The sequence below is a fragment of the Tyto alba genome, unplaced genomic scaffold (assembly GCF_018691265.1).
Source record: "Tyto alba isolate M040663 unplaced genomic scaffold, T.alba_DEE_v4.0 Super-Scaffold_23, whole genome shotgun sequence".
NCBI lineage: Eukaryota > Metazoa > Chordata > Aves > Strigiformes > Tytonidae > Tyto > Tyto alba.
The window spans coordinates 8,019,599-8,034,290 of NW_024881297.1; the positions used below are offsets into that span (position 1 = coordinate 8,019,599).

The window sequence follows — 14,692 nt, forward strand, 5'->3', positions numbered from 1 at the left end:
ATTTGTAAACTTCTGCAGGGGAAACCCCAGCTTATCACTATGGGACCCACTATTCATCAGCCATGATAGTGGCTTCCTATCTTGTCCGGATGGAGCCTTTTACTCAGATTTTCTTAAGGTTACAGGTAAAAATTACATCACCTCACTTTGTGTTTCTTTCCTGCAGTATATTTGATACCTAAGTGAAAAATACAAATAATTGGCTTTCCTTTCGTCAAATATGGTCGAAAAAATTTTTTTAGCTAAGTTGTTATTGACTGGGAGATTTTTGATGTTTCTTTGTAGAAGATGTAATGGAATTTACATTTTTTTCCCTGTGATTTGAATATTTTTCTAAATATATGCAGAGCAAAATATCAACAGACAAAAAACAAAGCAAGTTTTATTGTGACAAATACATTGCTCATCTTGTTTTTTTTTTCTGTTGTTGAAAGAATCATATGCCAGTTGCGTAGTTCTGTGCTGGAGGTGTTGAAAAATTGTTATTTTAAAACAGTATGTCTATCCAAAGAGCCATTTTAGTACTGAGCGTTAAAATAAACAAATGTTTGCAGAGCCTGGAATTGTTTGCTAGTTTGAAGGATAATGGGCTTTGTAACATTACATGTCAACTATTTTCCTAGACAGAAGCCATCAGAGAAAAAGATCTGTGTTTCTCTGGAAGAGACTAAACTTTGAAATAGGACTAGATGACTTCCTTCTTAAAATCCTGTATATCTGTACCTCGGTGCTTTATGTTTGCTGTTATTGTGTACCAAAAAGTAATGCAGCTATTGAAATCCATTGTGTTAGAGGAAGAAACATGCTACATTCTGTAGTGTCTTTATTAGGCAGAGGATGTTCTAATTTGCTGCCTTGGCAAAATCTGCTGTGCTGGAATACTCTGCTGCTGACACGCTTCCCACTCTGTCCCGCAGGGCGGCCACTTTGACCTGGCTGACCGAATGTTTCACAGCGTACGGGAGGCTTGGTATTCAGCCTCAAAGCACAACATGGCAGACGTGAAGGAGCTCATCCCAGAGTTCTTCTACCTCCCCGAGTTCCTGCTCAATTCCAACAATTTTGACCTAGGTAGGCAGCGGGAACCTGCTAGCGTTACTTTGGGTGTGAGAGCTGTGCCAGACAGTCCAACGTGAGAAGAGTGTCTTGTAATACGGGCAGAAAAAGATCTGTTTAGCTGGATGAGAAAATGCTACACATGACTTGCACATTCTGACATGAAAGCATAGGCAGGACTACTCCTGGTATTTCGTGATACTACATGTTTATTCAATATTATATTTGAAAGCCTGAATGAAACTCGTCAATTTATCAGGAAGAGTGCAGCAGGAATTCTTAACCTCAGATTTATTTTTTGAGATTTATCAGGCTTAAGATATTTTCTCAAGCCCTGACTGTTCATTTTAAGCAGTTACTGCAAAGTTTGTTCTGAGAATTGCTGAACAAGACACTGAACTACCCAAAAAGGATTTTTGTTTGGAGTGGCGTGGTTTAGTTGGTTCTTGGTTTTTTACCAGTTCAAAATGCACAGATAATCATGTTTAACTACGTATTTCTCTGGTTTGCATTTTTCTTTGAATAACTTGCTACTTCATGATGGTGTTCACCATCTTTTTTGCATATTTTTTTAAGCTTTGCAAAATCTTTTTGACAGTCTTCACTTTTAGAACTTCCTCTTAAAGTATTCCTAAAGGTTTTGTTGAAATGTCACAATTATGTTTTGTGAGAGTGATTATTCAACGGGAGTCAAATTTCACACCTATTGGCCATAGGAGATACATGTTCCTTAATATGTCACTCTTAACAGTGGTATTAAGCTTTTATTTTCTGAGCTCTGTGCTGTGAATCTAATAGCAGTAATAAATATCAATCAAGTCATAGGTTTTAGACAGCCTCAAATCCTTCCTTCAAAATGTATTGTAAGAGATTGGAAGCACAACCTTACAAAAGCAAAACCAAAAGAACACCCCGCAAGACCTCTCCCAGATATATTTCACGCAGAAGGGTATGGCCATTACTGGAAAAATAATTGTCCACTTAGCTCTGTATCTGATAATTTTGGACTGTGACCATCAGATTCCACGGAATTCTTCACTGATCATTTGGAGCAACGGCGGAAGAGGTTTTGTTAGGAACAACTGTCAAACACTGTGCGATACTTTCGATTGTGCTAATATGTAGCAATCCTGCTCCCCTTCCCCCCAGATAAAAAGAAAGGAAGATTCAAGATCTGTTGATGCAATCAGTGTTTCTGTTGGAGCAATGCACTTAGTACTCGTGTACCCCTGTGAACTTGGAAATTTGTTGGCATTCCTCTTGGCTAATAGGAAGCGTGGAATTGTCTCTTGGCAACAAGTGACAAAGCAAGAATATATCTGGGAAGTCTTAACAAATTACATTTTTAGTAATCACAACATGCCACTATTTAATCTTCAGAGTGGGAAGGGGGCTATCTGGGACCCAAATGAATGTGTGTGGCCAGACCATGCCCAAGGGAATCACCAATGGCCTTGGATGTGAAGCTTGTGGTAAACACCAGTTAGCTGTTCCCTGTTAGGAAACTAATATTTAGCCTGTATTCCTGTGATGTGTAGCCATCCTCATAGGTAAAACAATAATTCCATTCCCTGATACAGAATGTTGGTGTCATGAAGAAAGTAAATCCTGGGATTTACTGTTCCACCAAGGCTTCTCAGTACAGTTTGCTGTTACACTGTCTCATACTAGGGTTTATTTTCTTCAAAATAGACTCCATTGACATGCCATTGCTATATACATACTAAACAGATGCCAAATACGGCAAATAGGAAATTATATTCTCCCTTAAGTTGGGGCTAGCACATTTATTCCAGTTTTCCTCATAGATTAAGAATAAGGAAGTTGAAGAAAGGTAGGAAAATGAACCTTGCTGTGCTGATTCCTCTGGGGGTGCAAAATGGACAGCTGCTCTGGTAGCAGTTCCCGGGAGCAGGGCTGGCTGCTGGGGTGTGAGCTAAACTGCTGTAACAAGGCTGTGGGTGTGCAGTGGTTGCAGAAGGCTAGTTTACCAGCTGTTGTTTGCATTAACTTTCATGTACTGCAGTGGATCTTTCCCGTGATGGGGAGAGAAAAGCAGAAGTTTACTTAAATAGAAAATAAAGACAAAATAATGTTCCAAGAGCACTTGATGGGTAAACATACAGGTTTTGTGTTTGGACTGTAAGTTACGACGTTGTGAAGACTGAGGAGGAGTAATCTAATCAACACCTCTAGCTTGAGTGGTAATTTTTGTTTTGAAGGGAGTATGCTGAAACTCTGTCATCATCTTCAAAAGTCTTAGCAAGGAATATTTGAATTCTTCCTCCTGCAAACAATCTCACATGAACAACTGAGGCAGAATTTTTTGTGTTTTATTGTCTGACATTTAAAAGTGACACTGTTTTAAAGAAAAGACCGAGATGGCTTGCTTTATGAAGGAAAGGTGTTAGAAATTGATCTTGTTTTTAATAATTTCTTTTCACTGTTGCTGTTGCAGTGCAGTTGCAGCACTTCTCTCCAAATTTTCCTTTTTTTTTTTTTTTTTTTTCTAATAGGTTGCAAACAAAATGGCACTAAACTCGGCGATGTAATACTTCCCCCATGGGCAAAAGGAGATCCTCGTGAATTTATCAGAGTTCATCGGGAGGTAATCTACATTTTAATAGTGACAATAGAAAACATCAGTTGGGACTTTCCACTGCATACTAATCTAAGCTTGGTTCATGCAGTTACAGCTACTAGCCAGTCTGTGAGTTCTGGGTTTATGGCTAATCGTTGCAAAGGTCTGTAGAACTGGTGTTTTCCCCCCCTTCATTTTTGGCTAGGGAGTACACTGAGGCAAGACTCACTTCAATGACAAGCTTCATCGTAACAAGAATGTCAAAATATATTCTGCATTTTTCTTTGTGGCAGGTGTAGTAGACTCAACCCATGACTTTTATGACTAGTTTTAATGTAAGCCCTTTGAATTTCAGGCTCTGGAATGTGACTTTGTGAGTGCACATCTGCATGAGTGGATTGACTTGATCTTTGGCTATAAACAGCAAGGTCCTGCTGCAGTAGAAGCTGTAAATGTCTTTCACCATCTCTTCTATGAGGGGCAAGTGGACATATATAACATCAATGATCCATTAAAAGAGACAGCTACCATAGGATTCATTAATAACTTTGGACAGATACCAAAGCAGGTATACCCTTTGTAGAGATCTTATTTGCTAGATGATACTTGAATTGAAATGTATTAATATAGAACAGGAAAGTGTTTTAGGAGTGAAAGTTACTGGGAACATTTTTACATAAATATTCTTCCAGTGATGTGAAATCATTTACCTTTCTATCATAATACAATGAAGATCAACTTCGGGCTTTGTTTGTGAGATTAGAAATGTCGTCTTTTTTTTTTTTTTTATCCTTTGCACCCTTAAAATAAAGGCAAAATGAATTATGGTTCCACTCTAAAAATCAGCATCAAAAACTAAAGTCTGTTCCTGATGCCAAGTCAGAGGGGAACAGTGAAAGTGCAACTTGAAAGCAATGCCTAGTGTTTAGGTATTTTAAGTTATCCTGTATTAAAATAATTTCTAGAATAACTTCTACTTCCTTTTTTTTTATACCAGTCTCTTGGCATTCTGTAGGGCTTGGCCACATCTTTTATTTGAAGAATCTGTTAAAAAAAACTCTCAAAGCTTAAATTAAGATGATTGACTCTTGCAGGACAGCTGTAGTTAAGGAGATATATAGACACATTTCTGGTGCAGCTTTAAAGTTTGTGTTCTCTTTAAGTGATTATATTAAATTATTAAATGTAATATAAAATCTAAAGTTTTACTGTGTGGACTTTTAAGTTTTTGGGGAGGTTGAGGGTTTCTTTTTTTTTTAATTATGCATTTCTTTAGGGTGTTTTTGCTATCCAGTGAAACTTCTAAATGTCAGCAGTGAATTTTTCCAGTCTTAGGTCTGGTGGAAACCACAGATACCTTCAGCTATTCACTGGGAACCCAACCCACGTGTTGGAAGCTCTAGACTTACAGCAGCACCTAATGTTTCAGGACAGCCACGGGATATTTCCTGTGGGGACCCACTAACAGCTGTCTGTCTCTCACTGCTTGGGAGAAAGGCTAAGAACTGCTCATCTAGCCTCTGTGGCTGCTTTCCTCCTTTTCCTTCCTTGCTCTCTGTCAATAATCTAGATGTGTAGTGGCAGCGGGGTTTTCTCCTCTTAAGTAATAACCAATCACTGGGTTGTGATGATAATCAGAGATAGCCCAGCTAAAGACAGATGAACAGATAAAGACTGGAGCTGAGAGCGGGGCGATGGAAGAGCATTGCAGCTGAATTTGAAGGTCTGCCTGAATCATTGGATGCCTTTTAGTACAAACCTATGATAAGATCTACCAGAAATTGGATGAAGCTTTGCTAGAGGAAATAAGCAGACTGCAATAAACTCGAGAAAATCAAAACTCCTTCCTTAAGTCATTTTTTGGTAGTGAGTGTTCTTGGAGCACATTTTTATGTAACTTTAGAGTTTTGCTGTGACCCTCTGTGACTTTCCCCAGGGCATCTAGGGCAGGCTATCTCAGTGGCGTGGCTGCTGGGCACTTTTTCACTCTTTTGCTGCATGGAGATGTAACACGAGGACTACATCTTCTTTATCCCATCTCTTCCACCAGTAAATACTTCTGGTGGTTCTGTTTCCCATTTTATGAAGTTGTGCTGCAAAACATTCCAGAGCTGGTCCTGTGTATGGAAGAGGGCTCTTGCAGACTCTGGCGAGGGTCCTGAGATGCCACAGCCTTGGGGAGGCAGAGCAGAATGAATAAGCAAGGGGAACGGTGGCTCGAAGGAGAAAGGAGGGGTTTGGTTTTTTTCATGCTGGAATCTTGCATTTTTTGAGATGAGTTGTCCATGTGAACACTGTACAATGTGCCTTCTCTCTCCATCTTCTCGTAGCCCAGCCAGACAGGAGGCATGCTGTAGCTCAGGGAGAGCTGTGGCACTTAGGCCTGTTACCCTTCGTACCCAGAGTGGAGGTTCAAGCAGTAGAAACGTGTGTGCGTGCCCATAGCTCAGCTACCTCAGGCTTATGCATGTTCCCTCTGCTTTGGATAGGCAAACGGGTAACACATCTCAAAGGACTGTAAGGAAAATAACTTTCAGCCTTGGAATTTCAGTTCTCCTTTCAGTGCTGTAATAGCCTCTCTGCGAAAGAGTAATCGAAATCTTACAAAATATCACCCTATGTTTATATTTGCCGTTTACATGTTATAATAAATAGCATCTACCATCCAAGTTGTTTAGTATGAATTTAACACAGGATAAACCTTAGTGTGTGTCATTGATGATCACAGCTTATTAGAAGCAATGATTGGCTTGTTTAACACTGTCTTGAGATACCAGGAACAGTCACTGAAGCAATAAAATGGAAATTCAATCACTCAAGCAAGGCAGAAGATAATCAGGTGCTAAGATGTGTTTCTTGTGTGTGATGTTTACATGCCTGTCCATGCTGATACTCTGTTCTTTGGTAGCCTGGCCACCTCCAAGTGCATTAGCTGCTGTTTGTGAGGCACGGTTTGTTCCAAAGCTAAAAATTAGTTTCAGTTTGTCCCAGGTTAGAATTTAATACAGGTTATGCATCAGCTTTGAGATGTTTTGCTTGCTTTACTTCAACCACTTTTGCAACTGGACGTAGCTTTAAAAATACTTTGCTTGTTACATCCTTGTTGGATTTTGTGCTATTTGTTGAAGTCCTACTGAAATGGTTGCCATAAGTTATTAGTGAATACTGAGAACAGTTGAGTAACATTCACTGACCTGCAGATTTTTTAGAAGGTAAATTGGATGAACTGGTGCTCTTTTTAAGTTTGAGCTCTTGTAAAACTATAATTTTTGATGATAATTAATTTCTTGATGAATTTCAGCTCTTTAAAAAGCCACACCCACCAAAGCGTGTTAGAAGCCGACTGAATGGAGAGGCTGTGGGAGCCACTGTGCTCCCTGGTTCCACGAGTGACAAGATTTTTTTCCATCATTTGGACAACCTGCGGCCATCTCTTGCCCCAGTAAAAGGTAAGCTGTAAAACAACAGTAATTATTCCTGTTTCTTTGACAGAGCATTCAGAGTTTCAGGGAGATTGACCTTTCCCATGTTTTACTTAGTTCTAATGTTCTTAATGGCTGTACTTTTGTGAGAAAGACAAATTTAAAATATCCTAATGCTGTAAGATTATGTTCTTAGGTACCTTAAAGTGTACTTGGGAAGCACCAAATCTGTGCCAGTTTAATATAACTTTTTTAAAACAGAGGGATAAAATTGGTCAGAAGCACCTCTTTAAAGTTCTAATTTAACAAACAATATTCAGGGTACACTGCTTCTGGGCCTGTGATAGCCTCAGTTTTTGCAATTTTTGTAGCAAAAGGATTCTTTATCACAGTACCAAGAAATACTGAGAAATGTTGGCTGGAAAGGGTGGTGGTGGTAGCTGCACTGAGATGAAAAAAAGGTGGGTTTTGACTTAATATCTGACATTGGACTGAACAAAAGTTAATTGTCCCGTGAGGCAGGTAAATGCTGCACAGTGATTTCTTTCCTAGTTGCTTGAATGAATCTGTGCCTGCCTGCTATAAAGAGAGGGATGTACTGTTACACAGGATGTAGAAGGGCTACACTCTTAAAACAGGAAATTAGAAAGCACTGATCTATCTTTGCAAAGCATGGGGAAAAACGGGTAGGTCACCATGGGCAGCAGTCAGGAACGTAGCCTGTGAGAACGCTTGGCCAAGATGTTGGAATTGATACCGAAAACTTGCTTTTGCTTGTGCTGAAAATGGTACAATCACTTTTAATGACCACAGACATCTTGTCTGGAGAACACCTCGTGCAGCATCGCTGGGGGGATCAGAGCTATTTGTGATCCTCGGGGTGTTCTTGCCACTACTGATGGTGCTTAGCCCTGCACTTGTTAGGAATGTAGCCAGTTGCCATCGTTGCAGCTGAAACTGAGATTTGTATAACATAACCAATACAGAGATCCTACTTTTACAGAGCATCAGATATTTAAGGGGATCAGATAGTATTTGTTTGTGCTAGCAATAAAACATCACCCCATCTTCTTGTTTAGAGCTCAAGGAGCCTGTGGGACAGATCGTGTGTACTGATAAAGGCATTCTGGCAGTCGAACAGAATAAGGTTCTCATCCCACCTACGTGGAATAAAACTTTTGCTTGGGGCTATGCAGACCTCAGCTGTAGACTGGGTACCTACGAGTCGGACAAGGTTTGTGATCTGAAATCTGTTTCAGTGCTGAATATATCAAAATCAAGTAGTACTCAATAGTGAAAAAAATCTAACAGTGGAAATTTATTTCACATGTGAACGAAATAATCTTGCACTGCATATGTTTTCTTATTCTTTATCTTGTGGTCTTCATCGGAACACTGGCAGAATGACATAAACCAATTAATAATAATTTTTTATCAGGCCTGCAAAACATGAGTGAATTAAAACTATGCAGTTAAAGCTCATCTCTCATGTTCTCTTGGGAGGCATCTTATGGCAGAGGCTGGAATTGCTTCTGTTTTGGGAAAAGCTACAGAAGGGGTAGCAGTGATATCTTAGTTACTTAATGGTCCAGCATGCAGGGTGGCACTCGGGTTTTTATTTTTACCCTACCAAACGCTAATTCTGCAAGTAATTCTTCTTTGTTTTCTTTATTTCTAGGCAGTAATTGTTTATGAATGTTTGTCAGAATGGGGTCAGATACTGTGTGCCATCTGCCCCAACCCCAAACTAGTTATCACTGGAGGAACAAGCACAGCAGTGTGTGTGTGGGAAATGGGCATCTCCAAAGAAAAAGCTAAAGCCCTCACACTGAAACAGGTAAAATACGATAAAGATGCCTTTTAATTAAATTATGTTACAAGATCAAAGGAGTTATGAGAAGGGTACTGCTCATACAGAAAGGTTTGAAACCATGAGTCTGGCAGACCTTTGAAGAACTGACTAATCAAAGTACTGATCTGCATTGAAAGTGGGCAAAATACATCTTTAAAATTGCATCATTTTTAAGGATAGTTCATCACCAGGAGCTTTTTGGAGAGCTGGTAGTAATGTTAACAAAATTAGACAGGTGTGTTTTGTGAAATCATCTGCTTTATTGTGGTGTTGTCTGTAAAATATGCCTATCTGAAAACTGTGTCAGGGAGGGCAATGAAGGATACTGTCTTAAACGTTCATTTTCCTTTTTACTTTCTTAATTATTTTTAAAAATTATATATATTTAAATTACACTTCTGCACAAAAGTTAGCTGTTTGTGGCAGTGATATTTGTGGAGCAGAGTGAACTTGTTCAGGATCACCTTAAATTGTTCTTTCTTTGTTAATTCAAAACATCAACTTTCACTCTAACAAAGGAGCACCTGTGCTTTAAAGTCAGTTGCAGCTAAATGCAGAGTAAGTCTTTTGTGTTTACTGAAAAAGAACAAAAAACACAAAACCCGCCACCCCCAAACAAAACAAAACCCCAACTACCTCAAAATATTCTGGAAGCTGTGTATCATTGCTGCCAGTAGCTAGGTTGTTGTCGTTCGTGTTGTCGTCTTAATAGCAAAACTTTTTCTGGAGAAAAGCTAACACTCAAACTGAAGAGAAGAAATATAGAGAATTATTTAATAACTGACCTTGCACAGTCTCCAGCGACTGTCCAAAGCTGTGTTTCCAAAGTGTTTTACTTAAGAACGGTGTAAGATAAAACACCGTATCTTGAATTTCAGTGCAGCATATTGAACTTTACTGTACTTTATCCAGTGATTTGTAACTGAGTAAGATGCAGTAATCTGACTGTATTCCAGTCTCCTGATTCAATGGTTAGGTTAAGCCTAAAATGTAAAAGCAAGGTCTAATACAAGTAGATGCTTATAATTTTCTCCTTCTTCCAATTAACTTTGCCTTTTGGGTTGCAATTCTTGTCTATTTTATCTTTTCTCAAACATCAACAGAAGGTTATATAGGGGCCATTTTATATTTAAAACTATTTTCTGGTTTCAGAATGTAATTTCCGGTGCAGCCTGGAGCACATACTATAAATAGGCTGCCGATGCAGAATGTGTTGGAAATATTTTTTTTTTTCAGTAGAAGGCTATATAACATTAGACACTTTAAATTTAGTTTTGTGAGAGTACTTTTTAAATGGAAAAAATATTAGTCCTATAATTTTCAATTATGAAAGTAGTTGCCAACTGAATACTTGAGTCAGTTGCATTTTCTGATAGGAGGTTCATGTTTACATTATCTGAATCTTTTCAGATAAGTGAGTGTAGTGTAGTAATTTTTGTGGTCTCTCCTGACTGCAGCTTGTTCCTCCTGACTTTTGTTTTGCAGGCATTACTGGGTCATACTGACACTGTCACGTGCTTAACAGCATCGCTAGCTTATCACATAATTGTGAGCGGGTCACGGGATCGCACCTGCATCATCTGGGATTTGAATAAACTCTCTTTTCTAACACAGCTTCGAGGTCACAGGGCTCCAGTTTCAGCACTCTGTATAAATGAATTAACGGTAAGAAGCAAATACCATTCACCAGTGTCTGGCGGGAACGGTAGCAAGAGTCAGAAATTGTTAAATTGAACCAAAACAAACTGGGGTCTTCGTTAATTTGGCTAAACTTGTATAACTCATCTGAAAACTGATTATCTGGTTTAGGGAATAATTTGCATCTTTTGTCCAGAGATGCAGGTGGATTTATTCCATGCAGAGCAGCTTGATCTTGGAAGGGCTTATTAGCAGTGCTGGCAGCAGTCTAACTGGTGCGGTGTTCAAAGTGGCTTCTTGAACCCACGACAGGAGCTAAGAAAAGATTTTTAATATGTGACCTTGATTGACTTCTGTTCTCTTACTCTTAATTGAAAGGAAGCACAAGCTGCCTTAGGTGCAGTGACAATTGTCGTGGAAACAGACATATCCTAAAAGCTTGTCTCCCTGGTGGTCTATAAGTTACAGGTCGCCATTATCCAGCTCCCATGTATGTCAAAGAATTTACCTGAGCTGAAACTTTATGTAGCTGGTCCGTCAGGGCTGGATGGACCATGTTGCAACTGGAGCAGATGTAATGGTTGAAATCAAGACAAAGCGGGTCTGTAATGCAAGGAAGAGGTAGCAAGAGGCACAGTTTATTAGCTCCCAGTAGCCTGGTGGTTGCAGTGTTGCCAGTGTTTTAGACTGCAGCTCCTGTTTCTGCTCTGCACTACTTTGGACCATCTCTTGCTCTTTTCCCAGTAAGGAAGCAAATGAAATTTAAGGTGGTACATGTTCGTGAAAAAGAGTGGAGTCAATATGGGCAAAGTCTTTGAAAACTTCTCAGGGGAAGTACTGAAAATACACTGTTGGATTGTTGTGCTGTGAAAAGTGGAGGAATTGGTCAACTCATTGTATGCTGTAAATACAACAGATAGGCTGCTACTAAGTCTGGGTTTCTATGTATAATTTTTAAAAAATCCATATCATCCCAAAGATTTGTTTAAACGGCCAAACTCAGCTTGAATGGAACTCCCTGAAAAGTGCCAGCCTTGATGGCTGAACTTGGCTTATAAATGAACCTGGCTTACATTTTTGCTGAAGAAGACTTGAGACTGATGTTAAAATATGGAGGTGTTACTTGTTGTTGCAGGGGGATATTGTATCATGTGCTGGCACTTACATCCATGTATGGAGCATTAATGGTAGCCCTACTGCAAGCGTCAACACTTTCACTGGCCGAAGCCAGCAAATAATGTGTTGCTTTGTGTCAGAGATGAATGAGTGGGACACCCAGAACGTCATAGTAACGGGGCATTCGGACGGAGTTGTCCGGGTAAGTACCAGGAATCGCTGCTTGGAAAAATAAATTTATGCCTCAGTAGGTAGAAGTAGTTAGAGAAGTCGTGTGTATGCAGCGAGGTTTCCTGGTTGGTACCAAAAGCTGTCCTGCTGTACTTGGTGCTTCACCTCAACAATTAGTCCTACACGAAGGAGGGTGTCCAGGCTGGGAAGATGATGCAGAACCAGCTGGAACCAGCTGTGCCACCTCTGCCCAGGGCGATGCACTGTATCCTGTTCACATGTTAGATGGCACTGGAGTTTCATGGAAAAGGCTTTCAGTGAGCTGACATTCCTATACGGTCTTTCAGTTTTCTTTCTCCTTTTCGATCCATCCCTTGTGATGTGGTCACTAGCCATAGCCAGCAGTGTACATTTTCCTTCCTGCTCTATTTTGATCACTTTTTGGTCACTGGCTTTCATGCCTGGAGATTGTAGTTTTGGTTCACTGTTTTTGTTCTACACACCTTGAGACAGTTAATTTTGCTGCCCAGAAAGAAAAGAGGAACTTAGTGGCATCTTTGACTGTGAGTCTAACAAGACTTTCAGTACTTTGCTGTGTGCAGTCCTGGGTCTGCCTTAACTGAAGTCTACTGGTCAGATTGCTATATAGAGTGGATTTTTTTTATTTGAACAGCTAAGATGTTAAATAACAGCACAAGACTTGTTCACTTATGATGGGAGGTATGAACGCAGATATCCTCTTAGAGTATCTAGCCCCTGAAAACAAGGCTTAGTATGGAGACGTGACCTGCCTCTCGTGCTACCAGTGCTAATAAGACATCTTAACTCTAGAAGTAACTCGGTAGAAAGCTGAGTTCAATAAGTGCCACTCTGCTTCTCCCTTGTCCCTCCAGTTCTGGCGGATGGAGTTTTTGCAAGTACCAGAAACACCAGCTCCAGAACCTGTGGAGATGCTGGAAATGCAAGAGGATTGTCAGGAAGCACAAATAGGTATGTCTCCTGACAAGTGTTTTGTATTTGCCTTTTATCTGATCTTCGCTATATGTAGATAAAATCCTGTGGTTATACAGTGCAGAACGGATGATGGGGATTTTATCTCAAAAGACAATAGACATCCAGTGGGCAGAGCCCCTGAGTTCTTTGTTCACCACCTTGCTGATGGTAGTTTCATACTGCTGTGTGTAAGAAAAACATCACACCCATCGTAGCTTTTTTTCTGTGAAAATTGAGCTTTTCTGTGTATGGTTGTTTCTGCTATCAGTGAACTCAATGGATGCTGCCATTGTCCAAAATCTAGATTTAAATCATTTTTTTCCAAATCAACATATAGCATAACAGCAGAGTTAAAAAAAAAAAAAATCTACTGATGGAACAGTATGCTGTTTAGACAAGCAATGCTGGCCTTAACATTTTCCCCTGTCAGAAGATTCTGGTCCATGCTTGATGGGTGTTTCTTCTAGCCATCTCATCTTCCCGTAGCCCTCTTCATAGTGAAGATACAATCTGAATTTGGATCTGGATTGCATGATACTCATTAGTAGTTATTATATAAATGCAGCTCTCTTTTTTCAGTGTCACTAGGAATATAAATACCTTCAGCAGTTGCTTTTTTATATTAACAAAACCTGTTATTAACTAATCTGCATTATGTTTCTCAGTCAACTGGAGTTTCAGCATAGCTGACTCTGCTTACTTGTAGAAGTTCTGCTGAAAGGCAGCAGGATTTGGTTTTGCTAACTTGAGCATTTTTTTGCAAATTTTACTCACTTGTATTTATCATAGCCTACCTCAGATGGACTATCGTAGGAAATAGCTTCGGCTAAGGAGTGCTGTTTTCTGACAGACCAGTGCAAAAATGATGAATAGCATGATTCCTGGCAGGAGCTGAATCTCAACAAAGGCTTTGAAATGCCTGCATGTAGTTTGCTTCTAGTCACGCTCTGGTGGCACCTGTTGGGTTGTAGGTGGTGTTGCAGCAGAATAGGGAAAAAAGTTCAGACTAGAAACAGCCTCACTAACAACGTCTTCTCTCCTGTTGGGTGAATCCAGGGCAGGAAGCCCACGAAGAAGACAGCAGTGACTCCGAGGCAGATGATCCATGTATAAGCCAGGACATGAAACTGCAGGAGAGCCAGAGTCAACCAAGCAGCACCAGCCACAGGCCTAGGTCATCATCAAACAGAGCAGCAGCAGCATGGTCAGCAGACAGCGGCTCTGATGACTCCAGGCGTTGGTCAGACCAGCTCAGCTTGGATGAGAAAGACGGCTTTATCTTTGTGAATTATTCTGAGGGACAAGCAAAAATGCATCCCCATGCTCAGGTTAACCACCCACACCCCAGCTATGCTGAAGCACGGCACTACAGCAAGCTTAAACCAGGTAAAAGAAATTGGGCACGATGCCTCTGTCAGATAAATGTGCTCTCATCACTGGCCCATAAGGCAGTCTAGAGCTCTCTCGGTGCAGCTTTGAGCAGTGGTGGCTGATAAATTCCAAAATGGTCAGTGAAGACAAGAATTTGTGTGCAAAGGTTGCAAGTTGTTCAGGCTTTTCCTGAGAAGCTCTGGTCAGTTTACCCTGGCCAGCAGTGAGGCCACTCACTTGCCGCCACCACCAGAACCCCTTGCAGCAGGGTGGGGGAGGGAGTAGGAAGAACAAAAGCAAGGGAGCTCGGGGGTCAAGAAAAGGATACTCTAGAAAGCGAAGGAAAGAGGAAGACAAAAGTGGTGATGCAAAGGCAATCAATCCCTCACCACCGCCCGCAAGCAGAATGATGACCAGCCAGTCTCTGAGCTTTGGGCTGCCTTCCCCAAACTCCCCCCACTCAGTTTTATTTCTGAGCGCGATGCTGTACGG

At 40.5% G+C, this 14,692-nt stretch overlaps 1 protein-coding gene across 7 annotated transcripts in view; it reads left to right on the forward strand.

Annotated features, from left to right (window-relative positions):
- The window catches only part of WDFY3 (WD repeat and FYVE domain containing 3), a 181,458-nt gene that overhangs the window by 160,929 nt on the left and 5,837 nt on the right, over window positions 1-14,692 (forward strand). For all 7 annotated transcript variants that reach the window (XM_042796404.1, XM_042796409.1, XM_042796408.1 and 4 more), the window contains 11 exons: window positions 19-125; window positions 918-1,071; window positions 3,573-3,664; window positions 3,993-4,205; window positions 6,939-7,086; window positions 8,139-8,293; window positions 8,738-8,896; window positions 10,397-10,576; window positions 11,685-11,867; window positions 12,730-12,826; window positions 13,886-14,215. In XM_042796404.1, coding sequence (XP_042652338.1) covers window positions 19-125; window positions 918-1,071; window positions 3,573-3,664; window positions 3,993-4,205; window positions 6,939-7,086; window positions 8,139-8,293; window positions 8,738-8,896; window positions 10,397-10,576; window positions 11,685-11,867; window positions 12,730-12,826; window positions 13,886-14,215 — 1,818 coding nt within the window. The remainder of the gene's footprint in view (window positions 1-18; window positions 126-917; window positions 1,072-3,572; window positions 3,665-3,992; window positions 4,206-6,938; window positions 7,087-8,138; window positions 8,294-8,737; window positions 8,897-10,396; window positions 10,577-11,684; window positions 11,868-12,729; window positions 12,827-13,885; window positions 14,216-14,692) is intronic.